This window comes from Nyctereutes procyonoides, unplaced genomic scaffold (genome assembly GCF_905146905.1).
Source record: "Nyctereutes procyonoides isolate TBG_1078 unplaced genomic scaffold, NYPRO_anot_genome, whole genome shotgun sequence".
In the NCBI taxonomy this organism is placed as follows: Eukaryota; Metazoa; Chordata; class Mammalia; order Carnivora; family Canidae; genus Nyctereutes; species Nyctereutes procyonoides.
In genome coordinates this window covers 13,190,001-13,209,364 of record NW_026575034.1, presented here as the reverse complement: position 1 = coordinate 13,209,364, position 19,364 = coordinate 13,190,001, and the positions used below count along the sequence as shown (strand labels likewise).

The window sequence follows — 19,364 nt, the reverse complement described above, 5'->3', positions numbered from 1 at the left end:
CCTCAGCCAACTGTACCTCTACTTCCGCTGTTAGAAATGGGCAGGGTGTTGAAAGGCATTTGCAAAGTTCAACTCTGGGCAATTAAGGTACAACTTTCCTCCTCCTCCCCCACAGGAGAAAGAGACATAAAATTTGGCAGGTTGTTAGATTTGTTGTTATTTCTCTTAATGTATATTTTTCTTGTTCACTGAATATCAATCATACTGGTTGCCTGGTGGAGTGTGAAAACAAAGTCTTGTTTAGGATTTCTCAAATATTGGAGAAATTCTTACAGCTGAAATGACAGAGTAATTAGATACTTCTCTGTAAAAATTGTTTTGATGTAGACTATGAATATTTAAAAATCTCCAAATAATTTTAACAGCAAAGCTCAGTGGTTATTCTTTTAACAGTTCAAAATGTACTTTTCTTCTTAAAATGATCCAGGGAGATGAAGAAGCAAATCTGGGTTTGCCCATCAGTCCCTTCATGGATCGGTCTTCGCCTCAACTAGCAAAACTCCAAGAATCTTTCATCACCCACATCGTGGGTCCTCTGTGTAACTCCTACGATGCTGCTGGCTTGCTGCCGGGTCAGTGGATAGAAGCAGAGGAGGACGAGGACACGGAGAGTTGTTACGATGAAGATGGTGAAGAATTAGATAGCGATGATGAAGAAATAGAAGACAATCTAAATCCTAGTAAGAATAAGGGGATGTTGTCATTTCTTAAATGGATATTTGCAGTTGGTAACATTGAACTTGGATCTTTTGGGGGGGTTTTGCTTTTGCTTTGTTTTTTTTTTTTTTTTTTTTTTTTTGAGAGTGAGAAGGAGATGGAGGGGCAGAGGAAGAGGGGGGGAAGAGAGAGAGAGATTCTTAAGCAGCCTCTATGCCCAATGCCAAGCCAGCTGTGGTGCCCAATCTCACAACCCCGAGATCATGACCAGAGTGGAAATCAGGAGTCAGGCCAACTGAGCCACCCAGGAATCCTAGATCTTTATAAGATACGGTAGTTACGTCTTGAGTAACTACTGTCGGAATGTGCAGATTGAATAGACTCCAGAGGAACTCCTGTGTGCTGGAGAACTGCTAACTAGTCCCACATGGCCCCGGTTACAGTAGTGCCTCTCCGGGTCTTGTCCTTCAGCCAGCCCGCAGAGCCTCTACCTTTGCATGCACCGGAGGGCTGCCCCCGTGTCTGACTGAGAGGTGAGGGGCTTCATGTGGTCAGTGCTCCCGGACCCACTGACCTGCCCTTCCCAAACACTTGGAAGATGGATTGCAATAGTTGGGAGAAGATGAAATGTATCTTCTCTAAGAGGAGAATCAAGTATTATGTCATTATGGATGTGAATTGCCAGGCTGGAGGGAAGTAGTTTTCTATATAAAGCAGTGAATATAAATGGGAAAAAATATTTGTCACCTTTGCAGCTGTAAACGAAATCAGTTTTAATTTAAATTCCCCTTTAAAGAGCAAATATCTAGCATCCCAAGCATGCTTTGAATGCTGACAAGTAACATAATTACAAAGGACCCCCACCTACCCAGCTGTATTCAGGATTAGCTAACGGAAGAGTCTCTTCTGCTCCCCTCTGCACACCATCTTGGGCAAGTTGGCTGGCTTCCAAGAATTATTTATATTCCCTGAAACTTTGATCATTGTGTTTAATTCAATACTTAAATCCTAAAAAGGTTGCTTAACCTCATATTGCTATTTATCATTTGAAATTTTAGTACCATCCGCCCCTCCCACCCCACCCGGCCTTCCCCGCTCCCCTTCTCAGCTTTATTTTCGCCATTAATGACACCATGCGGCGGCGTACTGCTGCCTTTGCCTCCCAAGGTCTTCCCACTAGAAGGGGGGCACCACGGCACAGAGACGCTTTCCGTCTCGCTGTGCGTTAGGACAACCCCAGCACCTTAGAGAAGTGCCTCGAAAAGAAAAAGGCCGCGGCTGCTTAGCGACTGGATGCTTGAAGTGTACCGCTAGGATTACAGTGTGTGTGCTTCAAATTTCGCAGAACCACAGAGGAGGAAAAGGAGACGGCGAATATTTTGTCAGCTCATGCACCACCTCAGCGAAAACCACAAGATCTGGAAGGAAATCATAGAGGAAGAAGAGAAATGTAAAGCCGACGGGAATAAGCTGCAGGTGGAAAACTCCTTACCTCCAGCAGAGGACATCCAGGTCATCGAAGAAGCAGATGAAGAGGAGGGAGACACAGTTTGAGTAAAAGGAAAGGCAGATGGAAACCACACCGAGGGCTGTGCCGGGGGCCAGGGGTCCCTGCCTGCTGGTCCTGCGTCGACAGACGGACACTGGCAGGCTCACTTCCTGCCCTGTGCACTTCCCATCACACAGATGGCCGAGTCCCGTGGCCTTAGAGAGCAGCTCCCGTGGACTCACACCGCGGAGCTCTTCTTGAAGCCTTCACTGTATCCGAGTACTTTGTCCCAATAACGCTTTGCTGGGTAGTAAGCTTTTATTTTCCACGAGCGGTAGCTAGAACTAAAAATTCAAGTGACTTCAGTTTCCAAAGTGGCCAGAACTTTTGGCTTTTCATGAAAGCAGGATTCATCTTATGTTTCCAAATGTGTGTCTTTTTATGTCTTTGAACGTTTGGCGGTGGGGTGGGACGGGGGGAGTCTGTGCCTATCTAAAAAGGAATCCAGTGTTGCCTTTCAGTGGGGGTTCTGTTCAAGGCAAGGCACTGTTCAGTGCTGAGCTCCCAGCTAGGTTTCTACATGAAACACTGAGTGACCTTTGTCAAATATAACAGAATCCAGGTGCATCGATTTCTGATGCTTCTTACTGTTGTGTGTTACCTACTATGTGTGTGTGTTTCTTCTCAGAGTATTCAGGTTTGCCATGGACATCAGAAGTCTGAATTCCAGTCCATGGTTGAATTTTTAAAGCTGTTCGGGTTTTAACAATGAAGGGATTTTCTTTAGTCAAAACTGTTCTTATAACTGTTGCTCAGGATTCATATTTTTAAACATTTAGTTAATATAAACAGATTTGTCAGAAGAAAGCCGAATTGTCCTAAAGATGTTAGCCTTTTCTGAGAGGAGCGTTCTTCTTTGATACATTTGAGTCTAATCAAAAGAAATAGTAGGAGTTCCAGAAGACACAGTGAATAATTGGAATACATGGTTATCTCCAGATCCATATCTTAGGCGTCCTAACATTTAGTCACAGTAGGACTGATGTTAATCTTTAATTTCCTACTGCCTGGAGACTACATGTCAGAAGTGAGGGAGGACTACTCAGTACTGCTAAAGCCCAACTGTGACTCTAATCTTAAAATATAAATGGTGGGAATACTTAATTGCAAAGAAAATGGACCATACTTACAATGTTCATCAACTCATAAGGTACAGATATGTACCTGAGTTGTGAAAAGGTTTTGAAGATATAAAAAGGAGCCTAAATGATATAGCAGGACGGTAGACATGTTTTTTTTCTTGGAGACCATATTTTGGATCTATATAGCTTTTGTAGACAGTAAAACCATTAATTTTCCAAGATGATTCCTTTTAAGTATGATTTCAGGCAATTTCTTACCTACCTAGAATATTTGGCATATCTCAGAGATATTAAAGATCTATACAAGTGTTGGAAGTTTTGATCTTGTATAATATTTAATGAATCACCAAGCTTTATTTATTAGATATGTTGAGTGCTAAGTTTCTTCCTGCCACTTTTGCTACCACTGCCAGATAATTTGTAACCCGGTCGCACATTACTAAGTAATAAAATTTTAACTAATTTATTGAGTTTGCACTTAACACGTATATATCCTGTGCTTTTATTTCCCTGGTGCGCCTTTGCATCCTGCGTAAGTATATCTCTGCTCTTGCAAAGTACACGTGTATAAATTCACATGTGCACATATGCATAGTGAGACTCAGATTTCCTTTCTATTAAAATTTTGCATTGGGGTTAATGTATATATTTTCTCAAAAGGGAAATTTTTATTAAAAGTACTGTTACTGAGAACTCATTTTTAGATAATTTAACTTTTAAATTTAACCTTTGCTAAATAATTGACATTCTAAAATAGAGCAAACAGAAATATCCTTGCTGAAGCAAGTTCATAAAAATTTTACAAACTGAATGACTATATTAAATATATACAGTGCTATTAAATCTTACTTGAAAAATTGCCATAAGCCATATTACATATTCTATTAGTTATTACTGAATCAGATTAATTTTATTCTAATTTTTTTTTTTTAAAGGGCTCTCAATTAGGTTTATTTTTTATTTATTTATGATAGTCACACAGAGAGATTGGCAGAGACACAGGCAGAAGCAGGCTCCATGCACCAGGAGCCCGACGTGGGACTCGATCCCGGGTCTCCAGGATCGCGCCCTGGGCCAAAGGCAGGTGCCAAACCGCTGCGCCACCCAGGGATCCCTATTCTAATTTTCATCATGAATTTGCTATTGTTTTAACCCACTGGTCTTAGAAATAATTTTTAGTGCTATATCTATGTGCTTACCAATACATTCTTTTTCCATAAAACAAACTACTTTTTAAAGTTATTTCCTGATTTGAAGGCCATTTCCTGCTATTTTATTTTGTTGGTGCTGTTGGCGCTCTTTTTATAAGAATCCTGTAAACTCTAGCATTGCTGAAGTAAAAAATCTCCTTTCTCCAGATTGCATCTCATAGGAACAAACTTCACAAAAGAGATGAATAAAGCCAACTCTGCTTTTTTATTCTAGTTGCCACACTAATCCGAGCAGCTCTAGAGAGCGGGTGGGGATGGCAATTGACCTATGGAGCAGGGATAATCAAGAATTATGATTTACCTTGGAGGTAATGGATTGTGGAGAAAGATTAACAGCGTATAGAGGCCAGGCCAGGCACACCTCCCCACATTGGAGGAGCGAAAGAGGTTTAGGGTGGCTGATGAAGGGCTTGGTGTAAAGCATGACACGCCATACTTAAACTTTTTCCTCTGGGAAATGGGGAACAACTGAGAAAGAAATTTTTTTTTCAAGACTTTATTTATTCATGGGAGACCTAGAGAGAGAGAGAGGCAGAGGGAGAAGCAGGCTCCCTGCGGGGAGCCTGATGTGGGACTCTATCCCAGGACCCTGGGATCACACCCTGAGCCAAAGGCAGATGCTCAACCACTGAGCCACCCAGGCATCCCTGAAATAAGTCTTAATCTGGAAGAGTGGTGTGACTAACTTTACATTTTATGACGCTCATTCAAATAACATGCTATGTCAAATGAAAGAACAAGATTAGACCTGGGGGGAGGGGACCTCCCCGATCTGCACAGGGAAAGATTACGGGACAACGGAGAAGGGAGTAGTAGACTGGAGATTGGAGATGGACAGTTTGCCCTGGTGATTAATTGGCTATGGTGGCAAGAAGACCACAGTGGCTTTCAGATTTCTGCTCTGGGTGACTGTGTCACAGAGAGGGTCAGCCAGTGGGTGTGGTGGAGGGGCCAGGGCTATGTGTATATCCTGTTGGTTCTCTTTCTCTGGAGAACTCATAAAAGTCACCAAACACAAAGAAACAACCCTAGAGGAGAACAGCAGAAACAGCACAATGCAGCATCCACAGTCATCAGGCGGTCCAAATCTGCTACCAGAACAATGTAAAACAGCCCTGCATGAGATGTTTAAGCAGAGTAGATACAGAAGGAAGGGGGGATAAAAAGAGTGCCTGGCTGGCTCAGTTGGTGGAACATGTGTCTTCATCTTGGAGTTGGGAGTTCAAGCCCTGTGTTGGGCTCAGAATTTACTTTAAAAACAAACAAAACAGGTACAAGTGGCCATGAGACTGACCATAGACTTCAGTACCAACAATGGAAGCAAGAAGTCACTACAACAGTATCTGCTAAGCACTGAGGAGGGAAAAAAATATGTCAACTTACAGTTAAATCACCAAAACTACCAAAAGTGAGGGTAAAATAAAAAGACATTTTCAGATAAACACTAATCTTTTCCCATCAACAGACTCAACTGAGTGAAATTTTTAGAGCAGTGCTTCTAAAGCTTGCTATAATATGTATGTAAATAATTTGGTGATCTGGTTAAAATGCATAGTCTGATCTAATAAATTTGTAGTGGACCTCAAGACTATTTCTAAGAAGTAGATCCCTGAGTGTATTTTCTTTTTAAAGTTCTCAAATGATCAAATGATGTAATGTTGATGCTACTGGTCTGTTGACTAACACTTGAGAGTAGCAATATTCTAAAGTATATACTTAAAATATTTATAATAAATAAATCTTGAATAACATGAGAGACAGAGAGGCAGAGACATAGGCAGAGGGAGAAGCAGGCTCCCCGCGGGAGGCAGATTCTTTACCCACTGAGGCACCCAGGCGCCCCTAAAGTATATACTTTAGAAAAGAAGAAAAATGACCCAGAGGGAGATAGGCAATGTAAGAAGGAGAAGTAAACAGATTAATAACATGTTTAGTAAGTCTTAAATCATTATTTATATGAACTAAAAAATTTTGTGGGCCTTAAAATCCTGGATAGCCTGTCAATCAAGAGATAAGGGTCTTATATGGTTTCAAAATGGGAATTAAGATATTAACTTTGTTAAATTAGGTATATATGCTAAAATTAAGGGCAACTACTTAAGTTTTAAAAAGTGTAACTTCTAAACTGGTAGTGGTAGGGGAATTAAAACCTGAATAGATAAAGTTGTAAATGAGAAAACAAACAATAGGACAAATAGGGGGAAAAAGAAGGTATAAATTTGGGGCACCTGGGTGGCTCAGTCGGTGAAGAATCTGCCTTCAGCTCAGGTCATGATCCCAGGGTCTTGGGATCGAGGCCCACGTCGGGCTCCCTGCTTAGCTGGGAGTCTGCTTCTCCTTCTGCCCCTGGCCCCATTCATGATTGCTCTCTTTCAAATAAATCAATAAAAAATATTTTTTAAAAAAAGAAGGTTTAAATTTAAAATACCAATACCCACAAAAAATGTAAATAGCCACTATTTTAGATTGGCACATCTAGTCATTTTTTTTAACATTTTATTTATTTATACATGAGAGACAGAGAGACACAGGCAGAGGGAGAAGCAGGCTCCATAAGGGGAACCTGATGTGGTACTCGATCCCGGGACCCTGGGATCACGCCCTGAGCTGAAGGGAGACCTTTAACCACTGAGCCACCCAGGCATCCCCAGGATTTTTTTTTAAAGCCAGTATATAGGTAGTATGTACAATGTACTAATGTTAAACATTGTACTTAGTGATTTGTGGTTGGATATTAATTTATATTATCACTACCCTTTAAAGGTAGATACTATATTATTTTATCTGTTTTGCAAAGGAAGTTTACCAGGTACATAAAATACATGTACTTACCTAATAGTCTCAAAGATGCATAAGTCAAAAGTTGGTAGAACAGAAAAAACCTGTTTCTGCAACGTGGATAGGAGATTTAACATACTCAATAAGTTAATCCAACTGAAGTCAAGAAAATATAAAACAGCACAGTGAACAGTCTTATTAGACATACACAGAACATAAAACCCAACAATTAAAATTTTGTTCTTAAAAATCCAAATATTTAAAAAATAAAGAAATCCAATATTTATAGAAGTTGACTACATGCTATGTATAAAGCAAGTCCCAACAAGTTTGAGAATATGTATCCTACAAACCATGTTCTCTGACCACAAGACCATTAGTCTTCAGTTATTTTTTATTATTTATCTCTATGTATGCTTGATAGATTATAGAAATTGCTCCTAAATAAATCATAATGCTCATTTAAACAAGTAGAAGTGAACACATAAAATACCTATACTACTCTCCAAAAGTTGAGATGTAGTAAAAATGAGACTTGAAGAGAAACTTAGGGCATTCGAGGTTTATATTAGAAAAAAGGAAAGGCTGGTAAGTTAATGAGCTAAGGATCCAACTTAAGTTAGAAAAAGAACAGAACATAGATACAGAACATTAACAAAATGAAGGCTAAAACTCATGATCTCCAAAGAGCAGAAAAAACATTTGACAAAATTCACCATCTGTTTATGATAAAATCTCTCAAAAAAATGGGTAATGGAAGAAACGACATAAAACCCTATATGGATGGGCAGTCCTGGTGGCTCAGTGGTTTAGCACCGCCTGCAGCCCAGGGCATGATCCTGGAGACCTGGAATCAAGTCCCGCGATGGGCTCCCTGCATGGAGCCTCCTTCTCCCTCTGTCTGTGTCTCTGCCTCCCTCCCTCTCTCTCTCTGTGCCTCCCATGAATAAGTAAATAAAATCTCAGCAAATAAAATTTTAATAAATAAATTTCTTGTGTTTCTATAAACCAATGAAATATCTGAGAAATTAAGAATCTCATTTACAGTGGGTGGAGGAGGGTTGGGGTGACTGGGTGATGGGCACTGAGGGGGGCACTTGACGGGAATGAGCACTGGGTGTTATGCTATATGTTGGCAAATTGAACTCCAATAAAAAAAATACAAAAAATATATCATTTACAATTTCAAAAGGAAAATGCATATAAATACAACTAAGAATAGGTGAACAACATAGGGGCGCCTGGATGGTTAAGTGTTTGACTCTTGGTTTCAGGTAAGGTCATGATCTCAGGGTTATGAGATTGAGTCCAGCCACCAGCTCTGTGCTTAGAATGGAGTCCACTTGGATTCTTTTTCCCTCTCCCCCTTCCCTTCCATGCTTGTGCACATTGTCTCTAAAATAAATAATTTTTTAAAGTTGAACAACATATACACTAAAAAAGTAACACATTGAAGAAAACTGAATAAATGCCAATTTCAGTGCTCATGGTTGAAAGAACATTGTTAAAATGTACTTACCACCCACCCAATCTACAGCCTCAACACAATCCCTACCAAAATTCCAGTGACATTTTAAAGATTGAGATACAATTGACAAATTTGTATAGAACCACAAGACACAGTCAAAGAAATCATAAGAAAAAAAGAGCAAAACTAGGGACTCCTGAGTGGCTCAGCCATCCATCCAACTCTTGATTTCAGCTCAGTTCATGATCTTGGGATGGTGAGATCAAGCCCCCGCATCAGGTTGTGTGATCAGCCGGGAATCTGCTTTCTCCCCAGCACCCCCAGGTACCCCCACCCACCCCTCTTCCTGTTTAGGTTCTCCCAAATAAATAAATAAATAAATAAATCTTTAAAAAACCTGAAGACATCATGCTTCCTGATTTTAGCCTTTATTGTAAAGTTATAGTTACCAAAACAATAGAAAAGAGATAAAAACAGACATGGATCAAAGGAACAGAAGAGAGAGCCCAGAAATAAATCCACATGTATGGTCAGTGTATGAGGAAGAAGCTGAGGACATACAATGCTGAAAGGACAGCCTTTTTGATAAACGGTGCTGGGAAAACTGATAAAGAATGAAACCAGACCATTTTCTCACACCATATACAAAATACACTCACAATGGATTAAAGACTTACATGTGAGACCTGAAACCTTAAAACACAAAGAAAACAGGTATTACCTCCTTGACGTTGATTTTTTTTCCACTACAAGCAAAAAACAAATAACTGGAACCACATTAAACTGAAAAGCTCCTGCATCATGAAGGAAACCATCGACAAAACAAAAGGGCAGCCCACTAAATGGGAGAAGATACTTGTAAAGAACCCATCTGATAAGGCGTTCATATCCAAAACACACAAAGCACTCCTACACCTCAATAGCAAAAAAATACACCCAACAAAAAACAAAACCTGATCCAATTTAAAAGATGGGCAGAAAAAAAAAAAAAAAAAAAAGATGGGCAGAGGATCTGAATGGACCTTTTTCCAGAGAAGTGGAACCCAATGGCCAAGAGGTACGTGAAAAGGTGCTCAACACTAGTCAGGGAAGTGCAGATCAAAACGACAAGGAGTGATCACCTACACCTGTCCTTTCCTGTGTGATAGTAACCATTCTAACAAGTGTTGGCAAGAAAGAGGGGAAAAGGGAACTCTTGTGTGCTGTTGGTGGAGAAGGAAGTTGGCACGGTCACTAGGACGAATTTATGAAAGTTATCCCCGCACTAAAAACAGAACTGCCAGAGATCCAGCAAGTCCACTTCTGGGTGTTTATCCAAAGGAAACAAAAACACTAACTCAGAAAGGTCTATACACCCCCAAGCTTATTGCATTATTTGCGATAGTCAAGACATGGAAGCAACCTAAGTGTCTATTGATGGATGAATAAAGAAAATCTGGCATAGGGACACTTGGGTGGCTCAGCAGTTGGGCATCTGCCTTCGGCTCAGGGCATGATCCTGGGATCCAGGATTGAGTCCCACATCGGGCGCCCTGCATGGAGCCTGCTTCTCCCTCTGCCTGTGTTTCTGCCTCTCTGTGTGTCTTTAAATCTTTAAAAAAAAAAAATCTTTTTAAAAAATAACATCTTTTTTTTTTTAAAGATTTTATTTATTCATGAGACACACACACACACACACACACACACAGAGACAGAGAGGCAGAGACACAGGCAGAGGGAGAAGCAGGCTCCACGCAGGGAGCCTAACGCAGGACTCGATCCCGGGTCTCCAGGATCATGCCCTGGCCTGAAGGCAGCGCTAAACCGCTGAGCCATCCAGGCATCCCAAATAAATGAAATCTTAAAAAGAAAATGTGGCATAGATGCCAAAAAGAATATTATTCATCCATAAAAAAGAAAAATCTTGCCATTTGTGTGACCACATGGATGGACCTTGATGTCCTTAAGCTAACCAAGTGAGATAAGTCAAAGACCATACAATCGGCCTAGTATGTGGAATCTAAAAACATTTTTAGTATATGTGTTGCTGAAGTGAGCACTAAAAACAAAACAAATGAACAAAAATAAATACAGATTCATAAATACAGATACTAACCTGGTGGTTGCCAGAGAAGAGGGTTGGAAGGATGGGGGAAATAGGTAAAGGGCGTCCATAGGTACAAACGTCCAGTTATTAAATACATCAGTCATGTGGATGTGAATAGCAGCTCAGGGAATACTGTCGATAACATAATACCATTGTACAGTACGGATGGTAAACACCAAGGGAAGCATTCCCAGTATAAATGTTGAATCACTATGTGGTACACTTGAAACGAGTATAATATTGTATGTCAACTATATTTCATTTTAAAAGGTAATTAGGGCACCTGGGTGGCTCAGGGTTGAGCATCTGTCTTTAGCTTGGGTTGTGATTCAAAGGGTCCTGGGATCGAGTCCCCCATCAGGCTCCCCACAGGGAGCCTGCTTCTCCCTCTGCCTAGGTCTCCGTCTCTCTCTCTCTCTCTCTCTGTCTCTCTCATGAATAAATAAAATCTTTAAATAATAAGGTAGTTAATGTAATCAAACACATTAGCCAATTAAAGAAAAAAATCATTAGTAGATGAGATAAATAATTCACCCTTTTATCATTTAGAGGACAAGGAAAAAAGAATGAAAGAAGGAAGGAAGGGGGGAAAAGACAAACCTAGAATAGAAGCAAACTGATTCTAGGGGCATGAACTGATTCTAGGGTCAATGTCATATTAATGGTGAAATGTTAGTCATTCCTTTATTTTTGAAAAGATTTTATTTATTTATTCATGAGAGACACACAAAGAGAGAGGCAGAGACACAGGCAGGGGAGAAGCAGGCTCCATGCAGGGAGCCCAACGTGGGACTCGATCCCTGGTCTCCAGGATCACGCCCTGGACCGAAGGTGGCACTAAACCACGGAGCCACCGGGGCTGCCCTAGTCATTCCTTTAAATAGATCAGAATGCTCACTATCCTCACTTTCATCAACATTGTACCAGAGATTCTTTAGTAAGAAAAATAAAAAAGCCATAATATTTGGAAAGAAAGACCTAAAACTGTCATTATTTATAAATGATGTCATTGTGTAAGAGAAAATCCCAAAGAATTGAGACACAGGATTAAAATTTCTCAGATAGGGGTGCCTAGGTGGCTCCCTTGGTTGGGCCTCTGCCTTCGGCTCAGGTCATGATCCCAGAATCCCAGGATCTAGTTCCACTTCAAGGAGTTTGCTTCTCCCTCTGCTGGTGCTCTCATGTGCATGCTGTTTGTCTCTCTCATATGCTCTCCCTCAAATAAATCTTAAAACTTTTCAAATTAATTGAAAGTTCAGCATTATTTTCATGGGCTATCAGTGTATAAATCACTAGTGCATTTTTATAGAAGAGTCTCAAATTCTGCTGTTACCAATTTCAGTTTGGAAATGGTCCCCAAGCTTAGGGTCTTAGCCACATTTTAATTCTCTTGAAAACAGTTCACATAGTCAAAATTCCCATTTGAGGTTTCCTAGGTTATTTTAGGGAAAGATTTTAATGAGAATATTCACAGTTAATTTCATCAGGAAAACAATTAAGTGGGGATCTGTTTGCTGAAGCTTTGTCTTTAGTTTCCCTTAATAGCTGTTTTAGTATTATTGGCCTGAAAAAGAAGATCAATAAAGATAGGAAAATCCACTGTTAAGCTGATGAAATTCCAGAAGAATAAACAGAATTCCTTGCATTTAAGTTCAAATAACTGCTGTTAGTAAAGGATAAATGAAGGGCTGGTTAAATAAGACCTCTCCTAATAAAAGCACAGGGAGCTGTTGATTACCTGCCAAGGGGGGGGGGGGCGGGGGTGTCTTAAACTGTATCCATGGTTTAAGTGGATCCAGTGTCTGCATCCACTCCATTCTGAAATAGCCAGATGATATGTTTTTAAAAAAACACTGGTAAGTAGGAAAGGTCCAGAGAAGAGTGATCATGACCAGATCACAATCCTAGAATCGTTAGCCTGTAGAAGCAGATTCATGGTGGAAAGCAAGAGAGCGCTTTCTTCGAATGTTTGAAGTGAAGGCCACATATTTAAACATCTACAAGACCAGAGAGAAATGATCAATTAATAGCGTGGACTTGGTGCAGTTAGTATGTATATAACATGTAAAAAGCCACAACAAAGCTCTGATTTTTGCCATTTAAAATGGCAGCCCAGCTTTGCTAGAACTTCACTTTTAAAGAAAAGGCTAAGAATACATATTTTTAAAAGAAATCTCCATTTTTAAGTGTTATTTTAAAATTAAACCTAAAGTTTCTAGAACCAATTCTAATGTGGGGATGCGGTTTCCTCACATCACCACCAAGTAATTAATTCTCCAACACCAGCTGTGTCCTGTAATTCAAGTCAACTCTGAGACTGTTGACAGAGATGGCATCACATTCCACAGGTTGAGTGAGGGCTCAGTCCCACAAGACTGACCTTGGCTTCAGACACCAATCACTGACCCAGACTGACTTGCTACAGAGGGGAGGTTCCCACAACCCCCTCCTAGGGTTCCATTAATTTGCTAGAGTCATTCACTGAACTTCAAAATATCCATCTACTCACGAGCTGCCAGTTTATTGCAGAGGATATTTAAGGCCAGATGAAGAGATACAGAAGTGAAGTTCCCAAACGAGGAGCTTCCGTCCTTATGGAGTTTGGGACCCAGCACAACAAACAGCACATGAAAGCTTTCTGGTTCACCAGCTTGGAAGCTCTCCAGACCACTTCCTTTTGGGATTTTTATGGAGGCTTTCTTACACAGGCATGGTCAATTAAATCATTTACTATTGATAATTGATTCAACCTCCAACACCTGTCTCCTCCCCAGAAATCAGGGGGTGGGACTGAAAAGTCCAACCCTTTGATCAGGATTGGTTCCCCTCACAACCAGTCCTCACACTTCAACATTTCCCCAAAGTCACTGCAGTGACATAAACCCAGCTGTGCTGCAAAGGGGCTTTTATGACTAATAAGACACCCATTTCACCTTTAGGAATCTGAAGCACTTATTTAGAAATTGAAAACAGGAGACCAAACATTATAGCAAAAGATGTTCTCATCGTTCTTATCACTCAGGAAATTCCAAGGATTTGGGGAGCTGTGAGCCAGGAACTATGAAGGAATACCAAATACAAAAATATACCAAAAAGGGATCCCTGGGTGGCGCAGCGGTTTAGCGCCTGCCTTTGGCCCAGGGCGCGATCCTGGAGACCCGGGATCGAATCCCACGTCGGGCTCCCGGTATATGGAGCCTGCTTCTCCCTCTGCCTGTGTCTCTGCCTCTCTCTATCACTGTGTGCCTATCATAAATAAATAAATAAATAAAACAAAAAAAATTTTAAAAAAAGAAAAAAATATACCAAAAAAAAGGAAGACCAAATATATATGAGAAATATATTTTGGTTGTATGGGTGCCAGATATATCTCTTATCTCAACATTGCAAACCTCTTATTAAACATAACTATATACATTTGAAATTTTTTCAGTATTTTTCATTCAGTATGCAGACTCATCTGCTTTAGAATTTATAGATGAAAAGTTTTAAGATTAAAAATGAATATAATGGGAGGCACCTGAGTGGCTCAGTCACTTGAGCAATAGACTCGTGACTGGGGCTCAGGTGATCATGGGGCCATGAGAGCGGGCCCTGAGTCAGGCTCAGTGAGGACTCTGCTTGTCCCTGTCCCTCTGTCCTCCCTCTGCCCCTCCTCCTGCTCAAATGCACACTCTCTCAAATAAAATCTTTTTAAAAATGAGTACTATGGGTAACATTTTTAAAGGTTTTTGTGAAATACACATACACGCAGCAAACTAAGACACTATGAGCACCATTATGCAGCAAACATTGCTGTCTCCCCCAGATCTCAATCCCTGCTTCTCCTTGCTAAGGACAATCACTCACCTGACTCACCTGACTTCTCTTTGAAGCGTCTTTCACCTTTTGTTGAAGGTTATCAAGGCTGAGTGTAATATTCTAGATTAACTATTTTCTTGCAGCATTTAAAGATAGCATGCCTTGGTCTTTGGCACTTTTTTTTTTTTTAAGATTTTATTTATTTATTCATGAGAGACAGAGAGGCAGAGACACAAGGAGAAGCAGGCTCCATGCCGGGAGCCTGATGTGGGACTAGATCCTGGAACTCCAGGATCACACCCTTGGCTGAAAGGCGGCACTAAACCGCTGAGCCACCCAGGGATCCCCTTTGGCATTGTTTCTATTATGAAGTTAGCTATCAGTTTTATTGTTTCTTTGAAGTCTTTTGGTTTTTGTTGTTTTGTTCTTCTATTTATCCAGTATGGTATTCATAGGGTTTCTTGAATCTCTGGCTCAAAGTCTTTGATCAGTTTTGGAAAATTCTTAGCCATTAGATCTTCAAGTATTACTTCTTTTTTTTTTTAAGATTTTATTTATTTATTCAGGAAAGACTCAGAGAGAGAGAGAGAGGCAGAGACACAGGCAGAGGGAGGCGGTGGTAGATCTTAAGAATTTTTTTTTATTTTTATTTTTTAAGAATTTATTTAATAAAATTTGATTCCAAAAAAGCATTTAAGAATTCCCTTTTTGTTTTTATGCTATGAGACAGTTCATATAGAATTTTTTTACATTTTATTTTTATTATATTTAATTCCAGTATAATTAACATAGTGTTATATTAATTTCAGGTATACAATATAATACTCATCATAAGTGTACTTTTAATTCCCTTCACTTATTTCACCCATCCCCTTTTGCCTCTTCTCTGGCAACCACTCATTTGTTCTCTATATTTAAGAGTTTAGTTTTTGTCTTTTTGTTTGTTTCTTATATTTCATGTATGAATGAAACCATGTGATACTTGTTCTTCTCAGTCATTTCACTTAGCATTATACCCTTTAGATATATCCATGTTGTTGCAAATGGGAAGATTTCGTTCTTTTTTATGGCTAAGTAATATTCCATTGTGTATATGCATACCAATCTTCTTTATCTGTTCATCTATCAATGGATACTTGGGTTCCTTCCATATCTTGGCTATTTTAAATGACACTGCAATAAACATATGGGTCCATGTAGCTTTTTGAATTAGTATTTTCATATTCCTTGGGTAAAGACACACTAGTGGAATTACTGGATCATATGCTAAATCAATTTTTAATTTTCTGAGAAACCTCTATTTTCCATAGTGGCTGCATCTGTTTGCATTCCCACCAACAGTGTATGAGTGTACATTTTTTCCAAGTCCTTGCCAACTCCTGTTTTTGTTTTCAGCTGTTCTGACAGGTGTGACGTGATATCCGATTGTGACTTTTGGTTTGCATTTCCCTGATGATAAATGATGTTAAGCATCTTTTCGTGTCATCTTTAGATCTTCTTTGGGAAAATGTCTGTTCATGTCTTCTGCCCATCTTTAAATTGATTTTTTTTTTTTTGGTGTTGAGTTGTTCTTTATTTATTTTGGCTATTAGCCCTTTTTCAAGATAGATCATTCGCATATATCTTCTCCCATTCAGTAGGTCATCTTTTTGTTAACTGTTTCCTTTGCTGTGCAGGAACTTTTTATTTTGACATAGTTCCAATAGTTTATTTTTGCTTTTGTTTCCCTTGCCTCAGAAGGCATAGCTTTAAAAAATGTTTCTATGACCGATGTCAGAGAAATTATTGCCTATGGTCTCTTCTGGGATTTTGGATTCTCTTCTGGAAGCCCATGAGTTTCACATTTAGGGCTTTCATCCATTTTGAGTTTGTGTAGTACGAAAGTGGTCCAGTTTTCCCAACTATTTGTTTAACAGACTTTTTCTCCCATTGCATATTCTTGCCTCTTATAGATTGACTATAAAAGGGTGGGCTTATTTCTGGGCTTTATTCTGTACCATTCATTGATTACATGTCTATTTTTGTGCTGGCACCATACTGTTTTGATTACTTGTGGTAATCTTTTTTTTAAATAAAGATTTTATTTATTTATTCATGACAGACACAGAGTGGCAGAGGCACAGGCAGAGAGAGAAGCAGGCTCCATGCAGAAAGCCGTATGTGGGACTTGATCCCAGGACCCCGGGATCATGCCCTGGGCCGACGGCAGGCACTCAACCGCTGAGCCACCCAGGTGTCCCTGCTTGTGGTAATCTTGTGGTATATCTTGAAGTCTGGGATTGTGATACCTCCAGGTCTGCTTTTTATTTTCTAAGATCACTTTGGTTATTCAGGGTCTTTTGCGATTCTACACAAATTTTAGGATTATTTGTTCTAGTTCTGTGAAAAATACTATTGATATTTTGATATGGGTTGCATTGAATCTGTAAATTGCTTTGGGTGGTATGGACATTTTAACAATATTTGTTCTTTTGATACTTCATGAGCATGAAGTATCTTTCCATTTGTTTGTGTCATCTTCAATTTCTTTCATCAACGTCCTATAGTTTTCAGAGTACAGGTCTTTCACCTCCGTGCTTAAATTTATCTCTAGGTATTTTATTATTTTTGGTGCAATTGTAAATAGGATTATTTCTCTAATTGTTTTTCCTCCTAGTTCATTATTAGTGTATTAGCTCTAACAGTTTTTTGAGGGATACACTCTTGGCAACTTTTAATGAAAACTGCGGTCTGTTGAATCTATTTCCTTTAGGGTCAATATTGGTAAATTCATTTTTTTAAAAAAGATTTATTTATTTGAGGGACGCCTGGGTGCCTCAGCAGTTGAGTACCAGCCTTCGGCCCAGGGTATAATCCTGGAGTCCTAGGATGAGTCCCACTTCGGGCTCCCTGCATGGAGTCTGCTTCTTTCTCTGCCTGTGTCTCTGCCTCTCTCTCTCTCTCTCTGTCTCTCATGAATAAATAAAATCTTAAAAAAAAAAAGATTTGAGAGAGAACCTCAAGTGGACTCCATGCTGAGCACAGAGCCTGATGTGGGGCTTGATTTCATGACTCTGAGCCGAAATCAAGAGTCAGACTATTAACTGTGCCCTAATATTGGTAAATTCTATTTTCATCCGATTTCATTCATATCTTAAAACTTCTTTGCATGGAGTTATATAAATTAATTTTCTACGCATTATTAAAATTCGGTTTCTGGGATTATTCTCCCTTAAGTATTTATTCTGTCCCCCTTTAATTAATCAAGTTATCTAGTGTCTAGTTTGCTTGTCTAATTCCAGAGTCAGCAAACTTTGTCATATAGGGGTGGACAGTAAATATCCAAGGTCTTCCAGGCCAAGAATATTATGTAGGTACTTTTAGGAGTGAAAATTTTCTACAAAATTTCTATTGATATTCAAAATATAATTAAGTACTCCAAAATAATATTGATCCACTAATGAGAAAAAAGGAATTCTTTGCTGGGAGATAAAATTTTGCTGAATTGAGATTCAAAATTTGTGTTTTAGCTTATCAGCAAAGTTCATGTTTGAACCTATCATCAAAACATTACAAATGTTCATCTGTTAATGCTGTTCTGTAATGAGATTTACATATTTCATATTTGAACGTGCCTTTTCACAAAGATGGGTACTGTCAAATACTGATATCAACCCATGAGCATCTCATTTTAATTGAGTATATTAATTACTGGGATGGCATTTATTGAATTCTATTAAATTCTTCAATATTTGCCTTTTAGCATGTCATTACTTTGCAGACTAATCACTTACAATTGAAAGTTAGATGCAAGCTCTTTGATCGCATAAATAAATTCTGAAATATGGAAATTTCCTTTGCACTTGCATTCAAGTCTGAAAAGGTGGTGTTGGAACTTTAGTGTGAGTTCACAAACATATATGCTGGAAAGATGTGTGGGACTGGAGGCCTAATTTAACTTTTAACAGAACAAGTACATGAAGTAGTTTGATATTACAACTGACACTTGAACAACACAGGCTTGAACTGAACAGATCCACTTATAGGTAGGTTTTTTTACAGTACTGTGAATGTATTTTCTTGTGTGTGTGTGTGTATGCTTTTAAGAGTACATGCATGCAAGCAAGGGGTTTGTTGGGGGAGGCAGAGGGAGAAAAAGACAGAATATTAAGCAGGTTCCATACCCAGTGTGTGTAGGGGTTGATCTTACAACCCAGACATCATGACCTGAGCCAAAATTAAAAGTCGGACACTTAACCAACTGAGCCGCCCAAGTGCCTCTCTTCTGATTTTTTTTTTAAGATTTTATTTATTTATTCATGAGAGACACAGAGAGGCAGAGACACGGGCTGAAGGAGAAGCAGGCTCCCTGCAAGGAGCCTGATGGGGAATGGATCCCAGGATCATGTCCTGGGCCAAAGGCAGACAATGGCTGAGCCACCCAGGCGTCACCCCTCTTCTGATTTTAATAACATTTTCTTTTCTCTGATTTAAGAATACGGAATATATAGAACATACAAAATATACGTTAATTGACTATTTATGTTATCAGTAAGGCTTCCAGTCAACAGTAGGCTATTAGTAGTTAAGTTTTTGGAAAGTCCAAAGTTATACCCAAATTTTCAACTGCACAGGGGTTGGTGTCCCTAACTCTTGTGTTGTTCAAGGGTCAACTATACTTTGCTTCAAAGTGTTAGGTTGTTGAAACAACTTCACTTCAGTATGTTTCCCATATAAGCACTGTTTTACCATA

At 39.4% G+C, this 19,364-nt stretch overlaps 1 protein-coding gene across 1 annotated transcript in view; it reads left to right on the top strand.

The window, feature by feature from the left end:
* PDE3B (phosphodiesterase 3B) overlaps nucleotides 1–3,770 on the top strand; it is a 164,434-nt gene extending 160,664 nt beyond the window's left edge. Inside the window, exons 15-16 of the mRNA XM_055317939.1 lie at nucleotides 428–680; nucleotides 2,003–3,770. Of these exons, the coding sequence (XP_055173914.1) occupies nucleotides 428–680; nucleotides 2,003–2,211 (462 nt within the window). The 3' untranslated portion in view covers nucleotides 2,212–3,770. The remainder of the gene's footprint in view (nucleotides 1–427; nucleotides 681–2,002) is intronic.
* Nucleotides 3,771–19,364: the final 15,594 nt, after the last annotated feature.